Consider the following 21,316-nt stretch of genomic DNA (forward strand, 5'->3'; position numbering starts at 1 on the left):
ACTTAGTTACAGTAGTTCGTGCTCTGGTATCCTCATATGTTTAAACCAGGGGTCTCCAACCTTGGCAACTTTAAGATGTGCAGATTTCAATTCAGTTGAAGTCCACAAGTCTTAAAGTTGCCAAGGTTGGAGACCCCTGGTTTAGACTACTATAATGCAATCTTTGAAAGACCTGAAGGACCAGGTTGGGGGACAGATTCACCTGGAGAAAATCAGGTCAGTCTGAGCGGACATTGATTTAATGGCACATAATCCCAATAATGCACTGAGGGAGGCACAATTCCTACAATGCGACTGGAGTAGAATGTGGCAGATGGAGAGTGGAGTGAAGCCACCTGGACACATATACCTGCTATACTTTGGCATGATATATATAAAGACCTTCAATGTTACAGACCAGGATAATTACTATGGCTGAAGGGAGAATGTGTTGATCTAAACAATGGGTTCTTCTAACGTGCTTCTCACTGATGGCGCTTTTAATTGTGAAACATTCTGCCTAAAATGCTTCTCAGGCATCTACATAATAATATCATAATATCTGCTTATTAGTATCCTATTATGATTTATGTTGATTGCTTAATTAGTACACTATGACTATCACTGAATGTTGTATCTTATGATTATGATGATCGTATTTTATGATTATGATCATGATTTATCACTTGTTGCTTGTATGTACATTGAGAGCTTATGCACCCGAGACAAATTCCTTGTGTGTCCAATCACACTAGGCCAATAAAGAATATTTCTATTCCATTCCATTCTATTCTACAATATGAGGTCCCTGATCGAGTCTTAGTTCCTCCCCTGGAGCTTCTTTAAATGGCTGATCTAAGGAAAGTTTTGATTTCATTTTTGTTCTGCATAGCCTTTGTTAACCTGATGTAATCTGAGTATGCTGGACTACAATCTCTATTAATCCCAGCTAATAGTAAATACGTTAATATGGATGAATGGAATTATACTTATTCTAAAAGTTATGCATATGTTATGATGTCAGCCTCAGGAAGACTGACCCAATGAACAAGTGGCTAAAGTTCTGAATTTAGGTGAACTGGAAATTTCCTAAATCACAGGTTAGTATCTTAGCCACTGTGCTATTCTAGCCTCCCACCCACAAATCCTTCCATTTCTTTCTTATTTGAGGATTGCAAAACTAGTAAACTACCCATAGAGATTACCATCACCATACCCTTCCAGCCTTTCATAGCTGATTGTATGTGTATATCCTTGTGTGTATTTATTTCTTTATTGTCCATCAATGGAAGATTCTGAAAAAAGCACTTTTCTGCAATTAATGTTTTCTGTGCTCCTCTGCTGTTCTAATAAATTAATACTAACTATTGGTCAGTATTTGACCAATGTTGGCCAACATTCAAGAGATTCACGACTCCCTTCTCCCAATTCCAGCCTGTTTTGCTTGTGCCCTTTATGACTTTCTTTCTCATTGCAGGTGGCAGAGCTATCCCTGGAACTGGAGTTGGTGGTGTCGGCGTTGGCTTTCCAGGATTCCCTGGAACTGGAGTTGGTGGTGTTGGTCTTCCTGGTGTTGGTGGACTTCCGGGAGTTGGAGTAGGCCCAGGAGGAGTTGGTGCAGGAGGTAAGTTGTTATGGGGAAAAGAAAGAGGAGGAGATGAAATCAAGGTTTGCTTCCGCATCCCAAATAGTCAATCCCATTTAGTCCAACAGCTCTCAGTTATATACTTGTTCACTGGCTTCAAACATACTAATATCTATTCACTGCTTTTTGGTTATATCACCAAGTAGGGGTCCAATGGGCAGAACAGCAATAGCAACAGCACTTAGATTTATATACCACTTCATAGTGCTTTTACAGCCCTCTCTAAACAGTTTACAGAGTCAGCATATTGCCCCCAACAATCTGGGATCTTGGAAGGATGGAAGGCTGAGTCAACCTTGAGCCAGTCAGGAACAAACTGCTGGTTATGAGCAGAGTTTGCCTGCAATACTGCATTCTAACCACTACACCACCACGGCTCCTAGAATACTAGCAGACACATACATCCTGTGTGGCCTGTGTGAACCAAGGGCAGGGACTATCTGCTCAAACAGCAGTATCAATCTCAAACACCATGTAATCACAGTCACAGTAACTGGAGCAGAAACCTAATTTTAACATCCACACAGGGAGAAGACCTGAACCCACCTGCCCCTTATTTATCCTTCCTCCAGTCTGACACCAAAGTCAATTCCATCCTGCTTCAGTCCCTGCTCCTCATCTCTTCATAAGTAGTTTGGGACTGTTGTTTATCAGCTGATCTTAAAAAGCTGAGAAGGTGCTTTTAGAAAAGCCCATGACCCCATCTGGATTCTCTCTCCAGGTGCTGAGTAAGAGAGTGCAAAGAACATTGTTTGGCTTCACAATGCCATGGGTACTGGAGTAATAAAAGTCCCTTCCCATATCCCCATACTTTGCAAAAGGGAAAAATAAAATAAAAAGTCAGATTGTCTTGCCCAGGAACCCATTGAGTGGAATAAAAAAAAGAGCAAAACAGTTGAACTCTTAATCGTTTGGACTTCCTTTTCCTGCATTGCTATAGGCAGATAAGAATTGGAAACTCTCGGAGGTAGAGCTGTGCAGCCTTTCAGTCCAAAGCAGAAAAGTCAGACATCCTCAACTCCTTCCCTCAAATGCAGCTACTGTGTAAGCGGAGGGTCGCCAAACTCTTCAGCATCTTATCCCCTTCGTGAAGTTTCAGATTGTTTTTTGACTCCTGAACATTAATTATATCAAAATAAATTAAGAAATACTACTTTAAGGAATACATTGACTGATTGATTGATTTGCCCTTGGGCTATATCAAAGTGCAGAGTTCCAGAAACAAATTATTACTAAAATTTAATAAAAGCAATTTAAAATGGAATTAGATAAAATACAATTTGAAATGAAATTGGAATAAAATACAGTCTAAAATGAAATTGGAATAAAATAACAATAATTTAAGATATAGATAAAATATGATAAAATTATATTTCGGTATCGCCCCTACATTCTACCCCAATCAGTCCCTGCATATGCAGATCTCAACCGAACCATTTTGCTTAAATCTTGTGCTGTGTTAAATGTTATTTTCAGATTCTGGCTGCACATAAGGTAAGTTGTTTTGATATGAGGATCCCAATGGGCCATTCATTTAGTATATACACCAAGGTACCCGTCTCTCACACTTTTATACAGGCAACAATCAAATAGGATGTGAGCTAGGTCTTCCACCTCTGCCGCTCCGCAAATGCAGAGATGTCCATTTTAGGGTATAGAATGGAATCTCCCATATCTGACCATTGTGTCGAGCTGTTCGAATCTCGCTTGAGTAAATATCTGCCTAAGATATTTTGGCAGTTGTAACTTCAACTTTAACTAATACAATAATAGTATAAATTATCATCATATATTTTCTGCTGTGGATACTATATAAATACTGCCCCCCTCTATTTGGAAACAGTGCAATTGGTCCATGCTGTATTTTACAATAGGATCACGCATCAAAGGTTGTGTGTCTTTGCCCAATTTTATGCAAAAATACCTGAGCATTAGATACAAGAACAATGTTCTTAAACTGTTTGACCCAATTACCATTTTTTTCCCAGTCTCAAATTGTGTCATTAACACCCCCGCTCCCCCAAAAAACAGAAACTATATTTTACGCAAGAAGGGAGGTAGCAGTTTCCCAAATGGAGTCTTCCACTCAGAAGCAAGCAAATTGCTCCCTAAACCACAGGATATGCCCAGTTGAACAACCTCAATATTAGAGGGAGCTAAATTGAAGGTACTTGAAAAAATAAAATAAAATTTGCAGACAGAAAGCTTTGTTGACTCTAGTTCAGTGATGGCTAACCTTTTCAGCTTGGTGTGTCGAAAATCGGGAAAAAGTGTAGCCTTCCTCGGGTCGTGTGTCACTTCAAGAAACATCAATAATTTGGTTTATGATGGACTGGGCTGGGGTGATCACACAGGGCTGTGAAACTCGTCTCCCTGGTCTCAGGGCTGCAGGTGCAGGATGTGGGGATCGGAAGGCCACCTTACAGGGCTGTGAACCTCATGGATCTCCTTTCCTCCTGTAGCGTTCCTGAGGTAATGAAACTGACAAACCTCAGTTTATGGCGGTTAAAACTGGTTCAATGCTGCAAAGATCTTGCGGCAGCGGTGACACCACGCCTCCACGCAACAAGCAGGGAGCAGGGATTGGAGCAGAGCACAGGCAGCCTCTAAATGTGCAGGTTTTCCCCACACCAACAGGCGTGTCAGTCAAAGTGCCTCGGCGTGTCACGAGTGACACGCGTGTCATAGGTTAGCCATCACTGCTCTAGTTCCTATGTGGGGAGGCAAGGTGGGGAGGCAAGGTGAGGCGAAGAGTTTCACCAATTGGAAAACCTCCTGCTCATGCTTTAAAAGTGGGCAGCAAAGGAAGGCCTGGCAGATCTATGCTTTGAAATGGGCTGCAGCTGAGTGTGAAATTAATTGGCTCAGCTGGCAAACACAGCAGACTGCGTGGGAAGACCTTCCTCTGAATCCAGTTCTGGGGTGGTGGAAAATGAAGTTGAACAGAATTAAAAACATTTCGACACGATGGATTGAATGACAGGGCATTCTGCTCCTACCTGTTCTTGTTTTAATGCTAAAATTACACCTCACCCGTTTTCTGTATTATTCCATTTCCATGCAATGCAGTACCGGCCCTCATTTTAAGATTAGTGTCTGGTTTGCTTCCTGTTGGTGTCTCTGAAGTGTATACACTCACATACAGCACACTTGAAAGATACCTTTACCTAAGTCCCCGTATGAGGTAACAGCAAATGAATCAGAAGGAAATGACAAACCACGTTTTGGAATAATCACATTTGTTTATTACTGTTGTGATTCGCCAGCAGCTGTGCAGACAGCAGCGGAATCAGGCAGTGGGGAAGAACAGGGATCAGTCTGGGAGTCTGGGAGGACTCGGACAAGGGTCCTGCGTCCGATGCAGAGATGAGGCCAGGGCCATCTGGGAGTTATGTGCTGACTCCGGAGCCTCCGGAGTCTGGCAGCAGCGAGGCCGAGGAACAAGGGGAGCCTGTTCCCAGTGTGCATGTGCGCAGAGCTGCCAGAAGGCAAGAGCAGCTAAGACAAAAGGGGCAACTTGGGAGTAAGGCTTGGAGATGATTTCCCCTCCCCTAAGGTATAAAGGAAGTGCAAAGGTAGAGAAACCTTTTGCAGGAAGCAAAGTTGTTCCCTCTGTTTGGATTGAACCTTGAAGCTCTGTGTGGATTTTGTACTTCGGTTGGTTTTTTACAGTTCATTCAGCAGCAATTCAAAGGATAAAGGTGGGTGCTTATCTCGAGGGACTGTTTGGGACTCATTACGGGCTGGGAATGAGCATAATTCCCAGCGTTGAAATAAAACAAGAGTTGCTTGGACTAAGTGTGTGCTTAATTACGGTCTCAGGAAGCCTTGGTCAGAACAATTACCACAGCATGAAGCAGTGATTTTCTAGGAAAGAATGAAATCGCACTTGAATGAAGTAAATAGTACAGCTTTGAGAATTCGTATACAGGTAGTCCTCGACTTACGACCACAACTGAGCCCAAAATTTCTGTGGCTAAATGAGACATCTGTTCAGTGACTTTTTGCCCCATTTTATGACCTTTCTTGCCACAGTTCTTAAGTGAATTGCTGCAATTGTTAAATTAGTCACCCAGTTGCTAAGTGAACCTGGCTTTCCCGTTGACTTTGCTTGCCAAAAGGTCACAAAAGGGGATCACAGAACCCCACCAGTAGTGGGATTCAATTTTTTTTACTACCTGTTCTGTGGGCGTGGCTTGGTGGGCGTGGCAGGGGAAGGATACTGTAAAATCTCCAGTCAGAGGCGGGGTTTGCCGGTTCTCCGAACTAATCAAAATTTCCGCTACCAGTTCTCCAGAACTGGTCAGAACCTGCTGAATACCACTTCTGAATCCCACCATACTGCAACCGCCATAAATATGAGTTAGTTGCCAAGCTTCCAAATTTTGATCAGGTGACCGATGGGCATGCTGCAATGGTTGTAACTTCGAACGGTCACTAAATGAACTGTTGTAAGTTGAGGACTACCTGTATTCCATAGCCACTAAAGAGAATAATAAGATACCAGTAAAAAGCTTACCTTATTACAGGGGTGTCAAACTTGATTTCATTGAGGGCCACATCAGGGTTGTGTTTGATCACCGGGGGGGGGCATGGGGCCGTAGGCAAGGGGCATGGCCAGCTCAACATCAGTCATGTCAGGGGCGCCTCTGGTGGGCCAAGCGCTGTGCCAGTAAAAATGGGCTTCCGAACTCTGTTTTTGGTTGCGATGGCCTCCTGCAACCCTCTGCCAGCGAAAATGGAGCTCAGGAGGGCCACGGATGGCCCTCCCGAGCTCTGTTTTCCCTAGCAGAGACACCATGAGCTTTTGTCATTTTCAGGGTGGCCCCACAGGCCAAATCTAAGCACCCCGCAGGCCAGATCCAGGCCCTGGGCCTTGAATTTGACATCCCTGACTTATTACAATGCTGTATTTTATTTAAATGAGGTGACCAACCGTACTCCTTTAGGGAGGACAGTCCTCCTTTTGTAAGTTCTGTCCTCTCTCGAAAAGTGTCCTCCTACATGTCCTCCTTTTTGATATTTGAAGGCTAATCTGTAAATCTCCGTATTTGATCGATGCCGATCCGATCCGTTGTGTGTGATGTGACGTATTTGTATTTGACATGGCGATTCGTCAAGGCTCGGTACAGTGCGGTGAGACACGATTATGAGACGCATGCGCTCCACACAGGAGAATTGTTTTCAGAGAGTGTGCCACGCGCAAGTGGCTTTATTTATTTTTTCTCTTCAATTTATTTGTGTCCTCCTTCTCATTGTAAAAAAGTTGGTCACCTTAATTTAAAGCATGTATGGGGTTTTTTTCTCTCCAGTGCTAAGGTTCTATGCTAAGCAGGGGGACGGGACTATGTAGCCTTTTGGGAATCATCTGGTGGTTATGGGGGGCCAGAACCAAAATGAGCCAGGGAACTCATCTTCCTCTTTTGCCACCCCCTCCTTTTCACTGGGTGTCTGATGAAAAGAGTTCCTGGACCAGTGCTGGGATTCAAAAAAAATTACTAGTTTTCTATGGGCATGGCTTGGTGGGCGTGGCTAGGGAAGGATACTGCAAAATCCCCATTCCCTCCCCACCTCACTAACCTGCTTTCCAGCTCCATTCTCCTGTGCAGGGCAACAAAAGAAGACCCAGTCGATCAGCTGGGACTCGGGAGGCAGAGAATAGATGGGGGTGGGGGCCAGTCAGAGGTGGTATTTGCCAGTTCTCCGAACTATTCAAAATTTCCACTACCGGTTCTCCAGAACTGGTCAGAACCTGCTGAATACCACCTCTGCTCTGGACATGAAGTAAAGAGCCATGGTGGTGCAGTGGTTAGAATGCAGCATTGCAAGATAGCTCTGCTCACGTTGCCAGGAGTTCGATTCCCTCAATCCTGACCGGCTGAAGGTTGATTCAGCCTTCCATCCTTCCACGTTTGGTAAAATAGGGTCTCGGATTGTTGTGGGCAAAATGCTGACTCTGTAAACTGCTTAGAGAGACTGTGAAGCGCTGTGAAGCGGTATATAAGTCTAATTGCTATTGCTAAACTTGATCAGAAGCAGAGGCAGGGAAGGTCTCAACTCCCTTACGCAACTGAACAGCTTCCAGGTTTTAACCAATCCACGCTGGTTTAACTGCCTATCACCAACTAACCTTTTGCTGATGCCAGCAAAAAATTCAAAATAAATTGTTTCCTCACCTTCCCTTGGGCCCCAGAGGTTCATTTCCACTATTTCTTAAAATTAGGGTAAGATTATAATGAGGATAATGGCAGTTTTGCATTATTATCACAGCAAGACTATATTTGAAATGCATTACGTTTCTATTATTAAGCTCTACCTCCTGTTTCTTCTCTTGCTTGAATCTGCAAGGAGTGAGTCCAGCAGTAGCAGCAGCTGCTGCCGCTAAAGCAGCAAAATACGGTATGTCTCCCAATTATTCGAAATATCTTTATTTTTGGGGGGAGGGGTATTTGTAGCAAACTCAAGGCAGGTAGATATCATTGCAGTGCGCATTGTAGGATTGGGCCCTCCATTCTTCTCTCCCTTCCTTTCTCCTTCCCCCTTTCCCCCTTACCATTAAAGTACTTCCCTGGGATGGACAAAGTTGCACTTAGTAAGTGTGCTTAGTGACCTCTCAGAAACTAGAGGACAGGTGGGTAAACCCAGCATGAAGTTACAACTACTACTGAAAACAACAATGTTGTCGTACATACAGTTTTCCCACCCTCTCTGATGTGAAATCTGGCAGTTGAAATCCATGCATCTTAGATGACGAGGTTGAGAAATGCCAATCTGTACAGCACAGTATAGAGCAAAGAAATTTGTGATATTTTGGTGGGGGAAAATAGGAGATTTTGAGTTTCTGCTTTCTGACAGCAGCAAGATTTAATACAGCATGGCTGGTGCCTTAGAGCAATGGTCGCCAACCGGTGGTCTGGGGACCACTGGTGGTCCACGAGTAAATTTTGGTGGTCTGCAGAGAAATGTCCCCCTCAAAGCACTCCCCCCAAAGCAATTAATCCAGGCTGCGTGAGCACACAAGGCTCTGTCGCCCACATGGCCCACCTACCCGCTGGCCCCACCCTTCGGCCAAGCGCAAACCTTACCTTGAGTAGAGCCACGCGAGCTGGAACTAGAAGGTAAGACCAATGGCGGAGGAGGGAAATCCGCCCCAGGTAGCTTGCTGACGTTGGTGGGAAAGTTGGTCCCATATTCCAGAGCTTCAGTAGTCACAGGACTGGCCCTTTGGTCATCCCGGAGCAGCTCCTCCAGTCCATGGCAGGCCAGTGCATCCAGATGAAGGAGCAGCTGCTCTGGGATGACCAAAGGGCTGACCAAAGGGGCAGTCCTGTGACTACTGCAGCTCTGGAATATGGGACTAACTTTCCCACCAATGTCAACAAACCACCGTCAGTCAAAATTCATATTAGTGGTCCGCGGGATTTAAAATTATGAGTTTGGTGATCTCTGAGGTCCAAAAGGTTGGTGACCCCTGCCTTAGAGTATGTTTGAAATCAGGAAAGTTTTCAATTGATTACGTATTTCTTAACACTTCCCCTAGTTATCTAGCCAAAACAAAACTAGAAATTATACTTTGAAATTTCCCTCCCTCTAACCATAAATTATGCAAAAGAAAATTTAGAAAATCAAATTGACTTTCTTAACATGTGCAAGTTGCAAGGTTCAGGCTTTCAAGGCAAAATGGGGATTGATTGAATGCCCAAATATATCCTATGTCTACTTGCACAGGAAGTAGTTGCTATATACGCAGAGATACTTCTGTGATCTGGGGGTGTCGTGTGGATTTTTATTTAGGAACCTCTACAATTCACCTCCCCAGGACAGAGAGAAAGTGACTGGTTTAAATCACTGTATCAAATAGGCTCATACATCAAACAGACACATACACTATATAAAAGGGCAGCAATGAGATCAGTGAAAATCTTGAGGAATAGAACACATCTTTTGAATCAGTGAAAAACCAAAAACCAAAGAGGGAGGCAGGGAGGGAGAGACTAAGCAGAACTGTCATGGAAGAGAATTCCTCATATTGAAGGTCATTTATAAAAAGGGTACTTCTGCCTGTACACCCCACGAATCTGAGGGACCAGAGTAATGAACCAACAAACACAGCCTGGGAAACCTCCCTCAAACTTTGTGTCATTGCCTGCACGAGGAAGCATATATATGAATGGAATCCTTTATGTGGTAGGATTGCAAAATGAGCATGGATAGGTTAGTGCTTTGGTACTGATATAGACTCTTTTTGCTCTAATGTAGTCATTAGATGGTAGCATGCAGGGCGTTCTCTCCCAAGTCTGCCCTTATGATTAGCCACTTTGAAGCCGCATGGATTTTCTGAGTATGTATGGCTGGTAGGCAGCAAGGACTTTGGTGAATCTTCTTTGAGTTCCCACTAAGTTTTCGTCCAGTTGAGTTTCTGCTACGTTTCCAATGCAATTGAACTGAGTTTCCACCAAGTTCCTCACTCCCATTTCATAATTTCTTTCCTAGGGCGGGTTCCAGGTGGCGTTGGCCCTGGTGGCATCATCCCTGGTGGCGTTGGCCCTGGTGGCGTTGGCCCTGGTGGCGTCATCCCTGGTGGCGTCGGCCCTGGTGGCATCATCCCTGGTGGCGTTGGCCCTGGTGGCGTCATCCCTGGTGGCGTTGGCCCTGGTGGCGTCATCCCTGGTGGTGTTGGCCCTGGTGGCGTCATCCCTGGTGGTGGCGGCGTTGTTCCAGGTAGAGTCAGTAACATCCCAGGTATTGGTGGAGTTTCTGGGGTTCCAGTAGTCCCAGATGCAGAAGACCTCCATGCCAGTATGGATTCTGTCCTGTAACTTAACTGTGTTTTTATGCACATTAGGAACTGGGTTAGCAGGAGCAGCAGCAGCAGCAGCAGCAGCTAAGGCAGCAGCAAAAGCAGCAGCATATGGTAAAAATGCAACCTATTTCTTTTCTCATTGCAACAGAGTTTGTGAATAGCAAGATATGACAATCTATTTCAAAATGCCAGACATCAGCAAACATACAGAATGGCATGCAAAATAAATTGCTGACTGAGGCAAATTAAATTATATACCTTGAGCCTGGCAAAATATTCTATATGTAATATTATTAAAAAAATCCATAGATATTAATTTTAAAAGCAAGCCTCTCTGTAGGACAAATATATGTTAAATTATTTTGAAAATCAAGATCTTCATTGGACCTAATATAAACCATTAATATACATGTTGTGTCATTAGATAATTCTTTTACTGAATCAAGTTTATTCATTCCACCCCCCACCTGTCTGAGAGCCCAGGTCATTGCTTCAAAATGCATTCACCTTCTTCCCACTAAAACAATCCTTCAAGCATAATCAAAAAGATTTATCACTCAAATTTCCCCCTCAGTTTATCACTGCCCTTATCCCGTTTTTGTTTCTAAGCCAAAAATTATCATCCTTGTAGATTAATGCTCTTCAAACTTGGCAACTTTTAAGGTGTGAAAACTTCAACTCCCCAAAATCTCCAGCCAGCACAGTGGCTGGGGAATTCTGGGAGTTGAAATCCATTCATTTTACAGTTGCTGAGTTTGAAAACCACTGTTGTGGATTTTAGGATCTTGCCTTCTGATTATTTCTCATTCAGTATTTCTCATTTATACTGAATCAAATTTGTCAGACACACAAAACCAAACTCAGCATCTTTGTGGAGATAATACAAGATTCTGCTGGATTGCTGAATTGCACTCTGCTCCTACAGCAAAAGGAATTGGGCAGAGGGAGGCACTTCAATGATGTTTTTCAATACTTGAACATTCCATTCCTTTTTTCTCTTTAGAGGTAGACACAGAGATAATTTGCAAATGAATAGAATAGAATAGAATCTGGAAGGGACTTTAGAGGTCTTCTAGTCCAGCCCCCTGCTCAAGCAGGAGAACCTATACTATTTCAGATAAGTCTTTTCTTAAAAGTGATGGAGCGCCCACGATTTCTGAAGGGAAGCTATTCCACTGGTTAATTGTCCTCACTGTTAGGAAGCTTTTCCTTAATTCCATCTTGCATCTCTCTTTGGTTCATTTCCAACCTTTGTTTCTTGCCCTGCCCTCTGGTACTTTGTAGAATAATTTGGCCCCCTCTTCATCATGACAGCCCTTCAAATACTGGAATGCTTGTTGAGGTAATTCCCCGTTAGGAGAATGAGCGCGCATAGGGAGAGGTAGTGAGAGTGGTGAAGAATAACACACAACTAGCACACAGATACATTGTATAGTAAAATGTAGGTTTTTACTTCCAGTAAAACGTTAATCAAAGTTCAACACAGTCCAAGTCATTCACGGTTAAAGCAGTCATTTTTCAGTCCAGGGATAATCCAGTAACAAAGTCCAGTATCAAAAACAGTTCAGTAACAGACTTACATCAAATCCAAGAATAACAGTCAATACAGGAACGGCAACACTCTCCAGAAAACACCAGAACAGGAACAGATACTCACTGAGACTTTCTGAGACACTCTTCAACAACCCAGGTTTTTGGCTCCATCTTATGGCCATTTGAGAAACCACACCCAATTACAGTTTTAGCATTCTCTTAAAGAAACAGTATTAAAATGTCTGTCCTGCTTTATATGTTTCCAACCCAAATAACTGTTAGGTGACTTACATTCCTAACAATACTGCTATCATGTCGCCTCTAATTCTTCTTTTCCTTAAGCTAGCCAAACACAAATCCTGCAGCCGTTCTTCATATGTTTTAGTCAGGGGTGGGATTCTACCCGTTTGCACCTATTCGCTAGAACCAGTTGTTAACATTCCAAGCAGTTCAGAGAACCGGTTGTTAGAAGAAATTACTGGCCTAATCCTGTAAGGAAGGCAGGAAGGAAACATTCTGGTGTTGCTTACAGAAACTGCCTCTCCATTAACCCTTATTACATTCTTGGCAGAACTAGACTTCCTGTCTCTGGAACTTCTCTGGAGTTTTTTCCCCCTCCTTTGCTGGTACTTTGCTTGTGTGGAGTGACCATTCAAAGTTACAATGGCACTGAAAAAAGTGACTTATTACTGTTTTTCACACTTACACTTCTGCAGCATCCCCACAGTCATTAGAGGCCAGGCAAGGAGATGGTGCCTCGATGTGAGTGATATTGAGTTGACCACGCCCAGCCAATAACATGACCACCAAGCCACGTCCACCCAGTCACATGACCACCAAGCCATGCCCACCAACTAAGCCACGCCCACAGAACCAGTTGTTAAAAAAATTGAATCCCACCCCTGGTTTTAGTCTCCAAGCCTTTGATCATCTTAGTTGCTCTTCTCTGAACTTTTTCCAAGGTCTCAACATCTTTTTTGTAGTATGGTGACCAAAATTGGTTGCAGTATTCCTGGTGTGGTCTTACTAGGGTTTTATAAAGCAGTACTAATACTTCACGTGATTTTGATTCTATGCTTCTGTTTATACAACCCAGGATTGTATTAGCTTTTTTGGCAGCTGCTGCACACTGCTGGCTCTTATTCAAGTGATCATCCACCAAGGACTCTAAGGTCCCTCTCACAGTTACTGTTTCTGAGCCAGGTCTCACCTTATCTGTACTTATATCTTTGGCTTTTCCTGCCTGAATGTAAAACTTCGCTTTTCTCCACATTAAAATTCATGTTGTTGGATAGGACCCATTGTTCAAGTTTGTCAAGATATTTTTGGATCCTGAATTTATCTTCTGAGGTGTTTGATATTCCTGCTAGTTTAGCATCATCTGCAAATTTGATGAGTTCCCCTTCTATTCCCTCATTTAAGTCATTTATGAGGAAATAATACTCATCAGTTATAAACTTGATACCTCATCCTAATCCAACAAATATTACTAAAGAAGATAAAAACACAAATTGGTCCATATAATCAGACTATTTGTTTCAATATTTTTTTCCCTCAGGTGGAGTTAGGCCTGGCGGAGTTGTGCCTGGAGGACTTGTACCTGGAGGCGTTGTGCCTGGCGGACTTGTGCCTGGTGGAGTTGGGCCGGGCGGAGTTGTACCTGGCGGAGTTGTGCCTGGCGGAGTTGTGCCTGGCGGAGTTGTGCCTGGCGGAGTTGTACCTGGTGGAGTTGTGCCTGGCGGAGTTGTGCCTGGCGGACTAGGTAAGTTCTTGTGTATGTAGGAAACATAAAAGCACAGCATTACTGCCAACTGAATTTTTATGCTGCCCATCTTGCCAAGAGCCATCTCTAGGCGGCTTACAACCCAGCACAACCAACCAATTTTGTGTCAGCTCTAGAGTGGGTGTTTAGCAGTTTAACTCAACAGTGGGGAACATTCTGTATATTTAGGCCATTCAGTCCAGCTCCTGACCCTTAGTGAGACAGTGCGAATTTGATGGGAATTTGGAAGTATGCCTTCTCTGTCATGATGCCTGTTTTACGGAACCCCCTTCCCCAGAGATACAGGTTCAGGAAAGAAGTGAAGACCTGGCTTTCCCCCTAGGCTTTGTAGCTACGATCCAATGGAGCTAACATGGGGTGGTGGATTTATGGATGCAGGTTTGATCATATCAACATTTAGGTTAAATTGGAGGAGGGGTGTTGTATTGGAATTGCATTGTACCCTGTTTGCCACCCAGAATTCATTCTGGCAGATGAGCAGCTATGTAAGTTTTTTCCATACATGAATGAAATAATCCTTGTTCAGTGCAAAAATTCAAGTTAAAGCGTCTCTTAAAAGGTGGGCATCCAGTTTCTGGATGAATATATCCAGGGAAGGGAAGCCTGTCAGCATTTCACACTTCAACTGTTCTTACCCTTAGGAAGTTTTTCCAATATTCAATTGGAAACTGACTTCCTTTATGATTCCATGTCTCTGCAGTCTGTAATGATAAAATAATAAGTTTTACCAATTTTCTTCTATGTGGTCGCTTTTTAGATATTTGAAGCATGGTACCATATTTCTCTCTAGGCTCTTTTTCACAAGACTTAAACATGTCTAACTACTTCAATCTCTCTTTGTTTCAGGTTATTATCTTAGTTGACCTTTTATGAAACTATTCTGAATCCTCTGATTCCTTAAATTTTGGTGCCTACAATTGGTACAACTGAGTATTATTCCCACATATTGGATACTGTACCTTTACTAATGAAGCCTAAAATTGTTTGGCTTTTTGGCAGCTACACCACCCTGCTGACTCATATTCCGTTTGCAGTGTGGTTTCATGGTTATTTAGCTGAAGTTAGGCTACCATTGAGGTGATTCCCAATCCTGCCATGAACTGGGGAACTATGCACAATAAGGGTTGATGATCCAAAGACCTCATCTTTATTTTTCTTATATTTGCAGTTCCAGGAAGTCCTGCAGCCGCTCTAAAAGCAGCTGCCAAGGCAGCAAAATATGGTAAGGTCGCTTCAATCCAACAATTTAGAGCAGCATTGTAAATATAGGCAACTAACAGTTTCTACTGGGGCTTTGCAGCATTTCAGATTTGGAGGCAACAAGATACATTAGGAAGTACAGAAGCATGTTGTAGTACTTGTCTGCATCTCCTTAAACTAGGGGTGTCAAACTCAAGGCCCAGGGCCAGCCCACAAGATGCTTAGATCTGGGCCATGGGGCCATCCTAAAAACAGCAAAGGACTAGCCCGCAGTGCCTCTGCCAGCAAAAATGAGTTCAGGAGGGCCACACACGGCTATGTTTTCAGCTACAATGGCCTCCTGCCGCCCTCTGCCAGTAAAAATGAGCTCCGAGGGAGGGGGGCCGAGCTCCATTTTCATTGGCTGAGGGCGGCAGGAGGCCGTCGCGGCCGAAAACAGAGCTCAGGAGCCCATTTTCGCTGGCAGAGCACTTGGCCCACCACAGACGCCTTTGACATGAATGACGTCAAGTTGGCCATGCCCACCGCAGCCACGCCCACTCACCCCTCCCCTCCCCGAGGTCAAACACAACCCTCATGCAGCCCTCAATGAAATCGAGTTTGACACCCCTGCTTTAAACCAAGTGTGTCTTTCCTTAGAGTCCTGCTGCAGCTACAGAGGACATCACCTAAACTTTGCAGAGTTGCAAGCAGATGCCACATGAGTGCTAATATACCCCAAAAGTCCCCTTTTCACTTTTATATTGATTCTGCACAGTATTAGTAAACAGCAAATGGAGCACTAAACACAAGGAGAAATGAAAGAGTCCATATTTCTGGGCCTCGGTCCATTCCTCACTTAAGGGGAAAAATCTGTTCACTGAGTTAGAAGTACTGGGGCTAAGGGACCACTCAGCTCTCTGCTTTAAGGCTGGGGTCCCCAACCCCCAGTCTGTGGACCAGCAATGAGCCAAGGCATGTCAGAAACTGGGCTGCACAAACAAGCAAAGCCCCATCCATGGGATGCAGGCAGCATGCAAAACCACACCCCTCCGGTCCGTGGAGAAAACCTCTCCCCATGGAACTGGTCCCTGGTGCCCAAAAGGTTGGGGGCTGCTGCTCTAAGGAGACTGTGTCCTTTGGAGAGAACATAGCATCTGAAGAGAGTTCTCTGTCCCAGATCCCCCTCCCATCTCCTGTTATACACGTCAGTATGAATGTTAGTTTATGTGTTTGGGGGGTGGGGGAAATCAGGATGAATCTGGTAGCACCTTTTCTGAATAAGTTTATTAACAGGCATAGGCTTTTGTGAATGGCCGTGCACATTATCAGAGGCACAGAGCCTCTGATGCAGCTCACAAAAGCTTGTACCTGCTAATCAACTGTATGAGCGTTGTGGTTAGCTGGCAGCAGGTGCAGATGGCTGAGGAAAGTGAGGACTCAGATGAGGGGCCAGGACTATTAGGAAGTGGGCTGTTACCTTCAGAGATTGTAGGGACTGGCAGCAGCGATGAGGAGGTTCCGAGGAGCCTGTGCCAAGTGCTTGTGCGCACAGGATTGCTCGCAGGAAAGAGCAGCTGCAGCAGTATGGGCGACTCGGGAGTAAGGCTGCAAGATAACGGCCCCTCCTTCAAGAAGATAAAAGCCAGCTGTGAATCAGACTTTGTAGGAAGCAAAAACGTTTTGAAACTCCAGCCTCGTGGACATTGCAGTATCTTAAGTTGGTATTCGAAGACTCTTGTGTTGTAAAATATTTCTTATCTGTTATTCTTGGCAGCCTCGCACAGTTTTGGCGAGGCTTGTGCTTGTCAAAGTTAATTAATTTGCAGCAGCCTTTTAATCAGAGATTCATAAAAATCATTAAGAGGTTTCTGTTCCCTTTGGTTCATGTTTGTTTTATTGGAAAAGGGTTTGGGTCAGAACAATGAGTCAGAAAAGGTGCTTCACATTTTTATTTTTAGTCTCTCACCATCCATGGCCTTGGTTCTCTTTAAACATCGTTTAGTAATTGATCATTGGTGGCTCAGCATATCATGCAGAACCACAGGCTTTAAAAAGTGTGTGTGTGTGTGTGTGTGTGTGTGTGTGTGTGTGTGTGAATACAGCCATAGAAGTGTAGCTACATTCACCAGACCTTTCTCAAAAGTTGGGACTTTACCAGGGGACAAAAGCAAGATGATGAAACCAGCAAATAGGTTGATGCATGTTATTATTACTGCTCGAACCAGTAAGATTTTTATTCCCCCTTTCCTCCAATTGCTCAAGGAAGCTACATGGGGAACTCCCTTTATTTTATTGCCATAACAACAACCCCGAAGAGGGTTAGTCTGAGTCACCAGGGCAAAATCACCCGCTCTTGGTGGACTTGAACCTGGATCTCCCCAGTCCTAGTCCAAAACCTTCATCACTACACCTGCTTTCTTCTGCTATAAATAAAAAGCTCTAGGCCTACAGTGTAGAACAGGGGTCCCCAAACTTGGCAACTTTAAGACTTGTGGACTTCAATTCCCAGAATTCTCCCAGCCAGCATAGCTCAACTCTGGGAGTTGAAGTCCACAAGTCTTAAAGTTGCCAAGTTTGGGGACCTCTGCTGTAGAATTTCCAGGAATACAGCACAAGTGGTTTAAGTGGCAGATAATAGGTTGATATGTAAGGATCACACCTCAAGCATTGTTTGGGGCGTAGTTGATGTGCCCAACCTTTGATCTGGCTTTCCTTTGCAGCTGGAGAAATTGCATAAGATGGTGTGATAGCAGAAGGGCAAAAATACCTACTTCAATACACAGGCCTGCAATTGCCCGTGAGAATACCACTGCGTCATTTAGCAGCACAGTTCTGGAGGGGAACAAACAATTGCAGAAAAATGCTGCATGATTGAGCGGCCTCATTTTGCAAATGAAAAAAAAAACACCCCCATCGTAATAAGAATACAAGTAGCCATCTGCAAACAGTGAAAAAGGGTGGTGGTGTCTCGGAGAAAAACACAAAGCACCCAGGCTTCATGTTTTGAACTGAATATCCTCCTTGGAGAACTTCAACTCTTACACAGTGGAACAGAAAACCTTCTCTTTCTTACGTTTGCTTTGCCCAAGCAGGAGCAGGTGGAGGAAGAGGACTTGTGCCTGGAGGAGGGGTTGGCAGCCTAGTACCTGGTGCTGTTAATGGACTTGTGACTGGCATTGGAGGAATCGCAAGAGGTGGAGGTAAGTAATGCTACTGTATATGCCAACATTTAATACCAGCTACCCGTATTTCTCCAAAAACGAAAGTCGGGTCTTATTTTCTTTTGATCCCCCGAAAAAAACAGCTAGGCTAGGGGCTAGGCTAGGGATGGGATCCTACCAGTTCGGTCCGGCTCTATAGAACCGGTAGCTCTGAAGAGCAGCTGACACCGAACTGGTTCGCTGGGACAAGGTTTTGGTCTGCTGTTTGGCCCACCTGCTGCCTGGGCTCCAGGCTGGTCCTTTAGTGGCTGCGTTTTCTTCCTCAGCTGTTTTGTGTGGCATAGCTGAGTGCCGCTCGTCAGCTGGAGAAGGTAAATGCTTGCTGGAGCTGGTAGTGTGCGCGCACATGCATGCGCTCCCTGAACCAGTTGTTATTCCGGTCAGATCCCACCCCTGATTCTAATTATTGACTCACCTCGCGGCAGTGGCACCGACAGCCCCACCTGGCAGGAGCCCGCTGCTGGCCCACTTCTTCTGTGGCCGCTTGCCCCCACTTGCACCACATCGTTCCGGCCTCTGTTTCACCTTCAGATGCCTGCCGGAAGCTCTCTGCAGCCGCTAACAGAGCTCTGGATCGAATGGCTGCAAGCGGCCACAGAAGAAGGTGAGGCATGTGTCAGGGTGTGCGAGGCCTGGTAAGTAGGGCAGCTCCACCATCCACCATCCCCACCCTAGCTTATTTTTTTACCTGTATGCCTCACCCCACTCCCTAATTTTGTGGCTTAATTTGATCTCATACGCTCAAAAAGTGATAGGGCTTCTTTTCAAGGTGGGTTGTCTTTTTGGAGAAACACGGTATATTTATTGTATTATTCCCAGACAAATTAGTATTTCTTTGGGAACACCGCAGAATTTCTAATCAGTTCATAATGCAAGGCAACTAAGCTAAATCATTGAAATGCACTTACAAATTTAATTAACAATGGCAAGGAACAAAACAATGAGTTCCCCAGCAGCAGAAATACTTCCGGCAATAAGCAAACATTTGCCTACCCTCCTCAGAGCTAGTAGTAGAGGGTCAAGAAAGCCTTCAAGAGCAAAGAGTTCCACAACTGAGCCCCCCCCCCCTCCAAGATTGTTTCGATTTTCCCGTTCAGAAATGCTGAAATGCAAACCCTATTCGGGTATTTGGCAAGCTGTATTGCACGTCAAAGCAGCGATATTCTGTATTACCTTTTGATTTTCAAATACTGCTGCAGGAAATCCAGGAAAGGGAGGGATTGTTTATAGCACTGTTAGTCCATTCAGCAATTTAAAAATGCATGGGCTTCAACTTCCAGAAATTCCCAGCCAGCAAGCCAGTTTGAAGTCCGCATCTCTTAAGTGTTGTGGGAAATTAGAAACACTGGTTTATAGGGGGAGGGGGGAATCGGGGATCCATCAGTGACAAAGATCCTGTTTTCAGCCTTTTTTCAGTGCTGTTATGAAATACATGCTCAGTGGTGTTTCAAAAGACTGGTAGATCTGCCTGACAAAACCAAAACCAAACAAAATGAAATCCAAAGCAAAGCAAAGCAAAATCAAACCAAGACAGGACAAAACCAAAGTCAAGACGAAAACATAGCCAACAGTCTGTTTAAAGTGGGACAGAGTTTTAGTGCCGATTCTATCCCAAATGAATGCATTAAAAGTTCTCTGCTGCTTCTGCTGTGTTTTTACATAGCCATGCTTCCTACTGTTTTTACTACTTGGTAGGAAAAGAATATCATGTTGCCTGCCCTAAAGCCATTGTGCATGTTCCATAAGATGCTTCCAGATGCTGCCTTCTGCTGCTATTCCAAGCCAGCTTTGACTGATTATGTGCCATCAAGTTGGTATCAACTGTTAGCAACCACACAGATGTGGTTCTTCCAGATCTTCCAACAGTTCACTCATCACCATTGTCAATGAGCAAAACTATAGTTATTGATATTATAGTAAGATAATTATAATTGTAATGTACTGATTGTTGCACAAAATGTTTGTATCCAGTCGACACACTGTTTAAATGGAAGATGGATCTGTCGTTAAAAAATAAAATAAAAACTTATATTAAAAGAGAGAGAAATGCTGCTTAATGAGATATTAGAGATCTGAACTTTGCTCCCATTCTGACCGCTTAATTCTTTTGTTCTTCTTTCTCCTAGTACCTGGGGCAGCTGCAGCAGCAAAAGCAGCTGCTAAAGCAGCCAAATATGGTGAGTTTGATCTGCATCTATCCTTACCTAAGCTAGCTTGTCTTGGGAAATATAATGTTCTCTCTTTGTAGCCCATTTAACAAAAGGCTCTGTGCCTTTTCAGGATAAGTGCCAAATTACCAAGATCAATTATGGGTTCCTCTATTCCAGTGGTAGCCAACCAGTGGGCCGGGGACCACTGGTGGTCCGCAAGAAAATTTTGGTGATCCGCAGAGAAATGTCACCCCCAAAGCACCCCCCCCCCCAAAGCAATTAATCCAGGCTGCGTGGGAACACAAGTCTGTGCCGCCCACATGGCCCACGGGAACACAAGGCTTGCGTCTCTTGCATTGCGCACAACATGAAGTAGTGAGGGGAGGGGGGAAAGGGCGGAGGGGGGGACTTGCCCCACTTGCCCCAAGTGCCTGGCCTGGCTACCGGGCTGCTTCTTTCTGCTTTTTTCTTTCTTCTGCTTTTGGCTGCACACAAGGAAAGCAGCAAAAGTCTTTCTTTCTCTCCCCCAAACTCCACCAGAAATGAGTCTTTGGGACCCTGCAAGGCATCCTCCTCCAAGAGGCTGCGCCAACGCAACAGATCTCACAAAGACTCATTTCTGGTGGAGTTTGGGGGAGAGAAAGAAAGGCTTTTGCTGCTTCTGCTGCTTTCCTTGCATGAAGCCAAAAGTCTCTCTCTCTCTCCCCCTGAGAACGGAGCTGGAGACGGTATCCTGCGATCCCAAATAAACAATGATTGATCGGTAGGAAAACAGGGTGGGGAATTTTCCTGCAGACTTTTTTGGGGATTTTCCCAGGGTCTCTGGTCTGCGGGATTTAAAATTATGAGTTTGGTGTTCCCTGAGGTCCAAAAGGTTGGCAACCCCTGCTCTATTCCACAGTGCCATTTCTGAGTTGGGCAAGGCAGAAATTAGGAATTTAGTTTGATACCCTATACCTTAAGGCTATTTCTTACATGGCTACGTGTGACTTCTGGGGTTCCCAGAACCATCTAAAAATT

At 44.3% G+C, this 21,316-nt stretch overlaps 1 protein-coding gene across 10 annotated transcripts in view; it reads left to right on the forward strand.

The window, feature by feature from the left end:
* ELN (elastin) overlaps positions 1 to 21,316 on the forward strand; it is a 96,896-nt gene that overhangs the window by 63,835 nt on the left and 11,745 nt on the right. For 5 of the 10 annotated variants that reach the window (XM_087958880.1, XM_087958872.1, XM_087958876.1 and 2 more), the window contains exons 15-22: positions 1,457 to 1,603; positions 7,973 to 8,023; positions 10,118 to 10,345; positions 10,470 to 10,538; positions 13,519 to 13,722; positions 14,912 to 14,965; positions 18,015 to 18,125; positions 20,273 to 20,323. In XM_087958880.1, the coding sequence (XP_087815006.1) occupies positions 1,457 to 1,603; positions 7,973 to 8,023; positions 10,118 to 10,345; positions 10,470 to 10,538; positions 13,519 to 13,722; positions 14,912 to 14,965; positions 18,015 to 18,125; positions 20,273 to 20,323 (915 nt within the window). The remainder of the gene's footprint in view (positions 1 to 1,456; positions 1,604 to 7,972; positions 8,024 to 10,117; positions 10,346 to 10,469; positions 10,539 to 13,518; positions 13,723 to 14,911; positions 14,966 to 18,014; positions 18,126 to 20,272; positions 20,324 to 21,316) is intronic. The other 5 variants (XM_087958873.1, XM_087958874.1, XM_087958881.1 and 2 more) reach the window with 4 other exon arrangements.

Source organism: Notechis scutatus, chromosome 1, assembly GCF_049901735.1.
Source record: "Notechis scutatus isolate UNSWTSFEM ecotype Mainland chromosome 1, rNotScu1.2, whole genome shotgun sequence".
Taxonomy (NCBI): Eukaryota; Metazoa; Chordata; class Lepidosauria; order Squamata; family Elapidae; genus Notechis; species Notechis scutatus.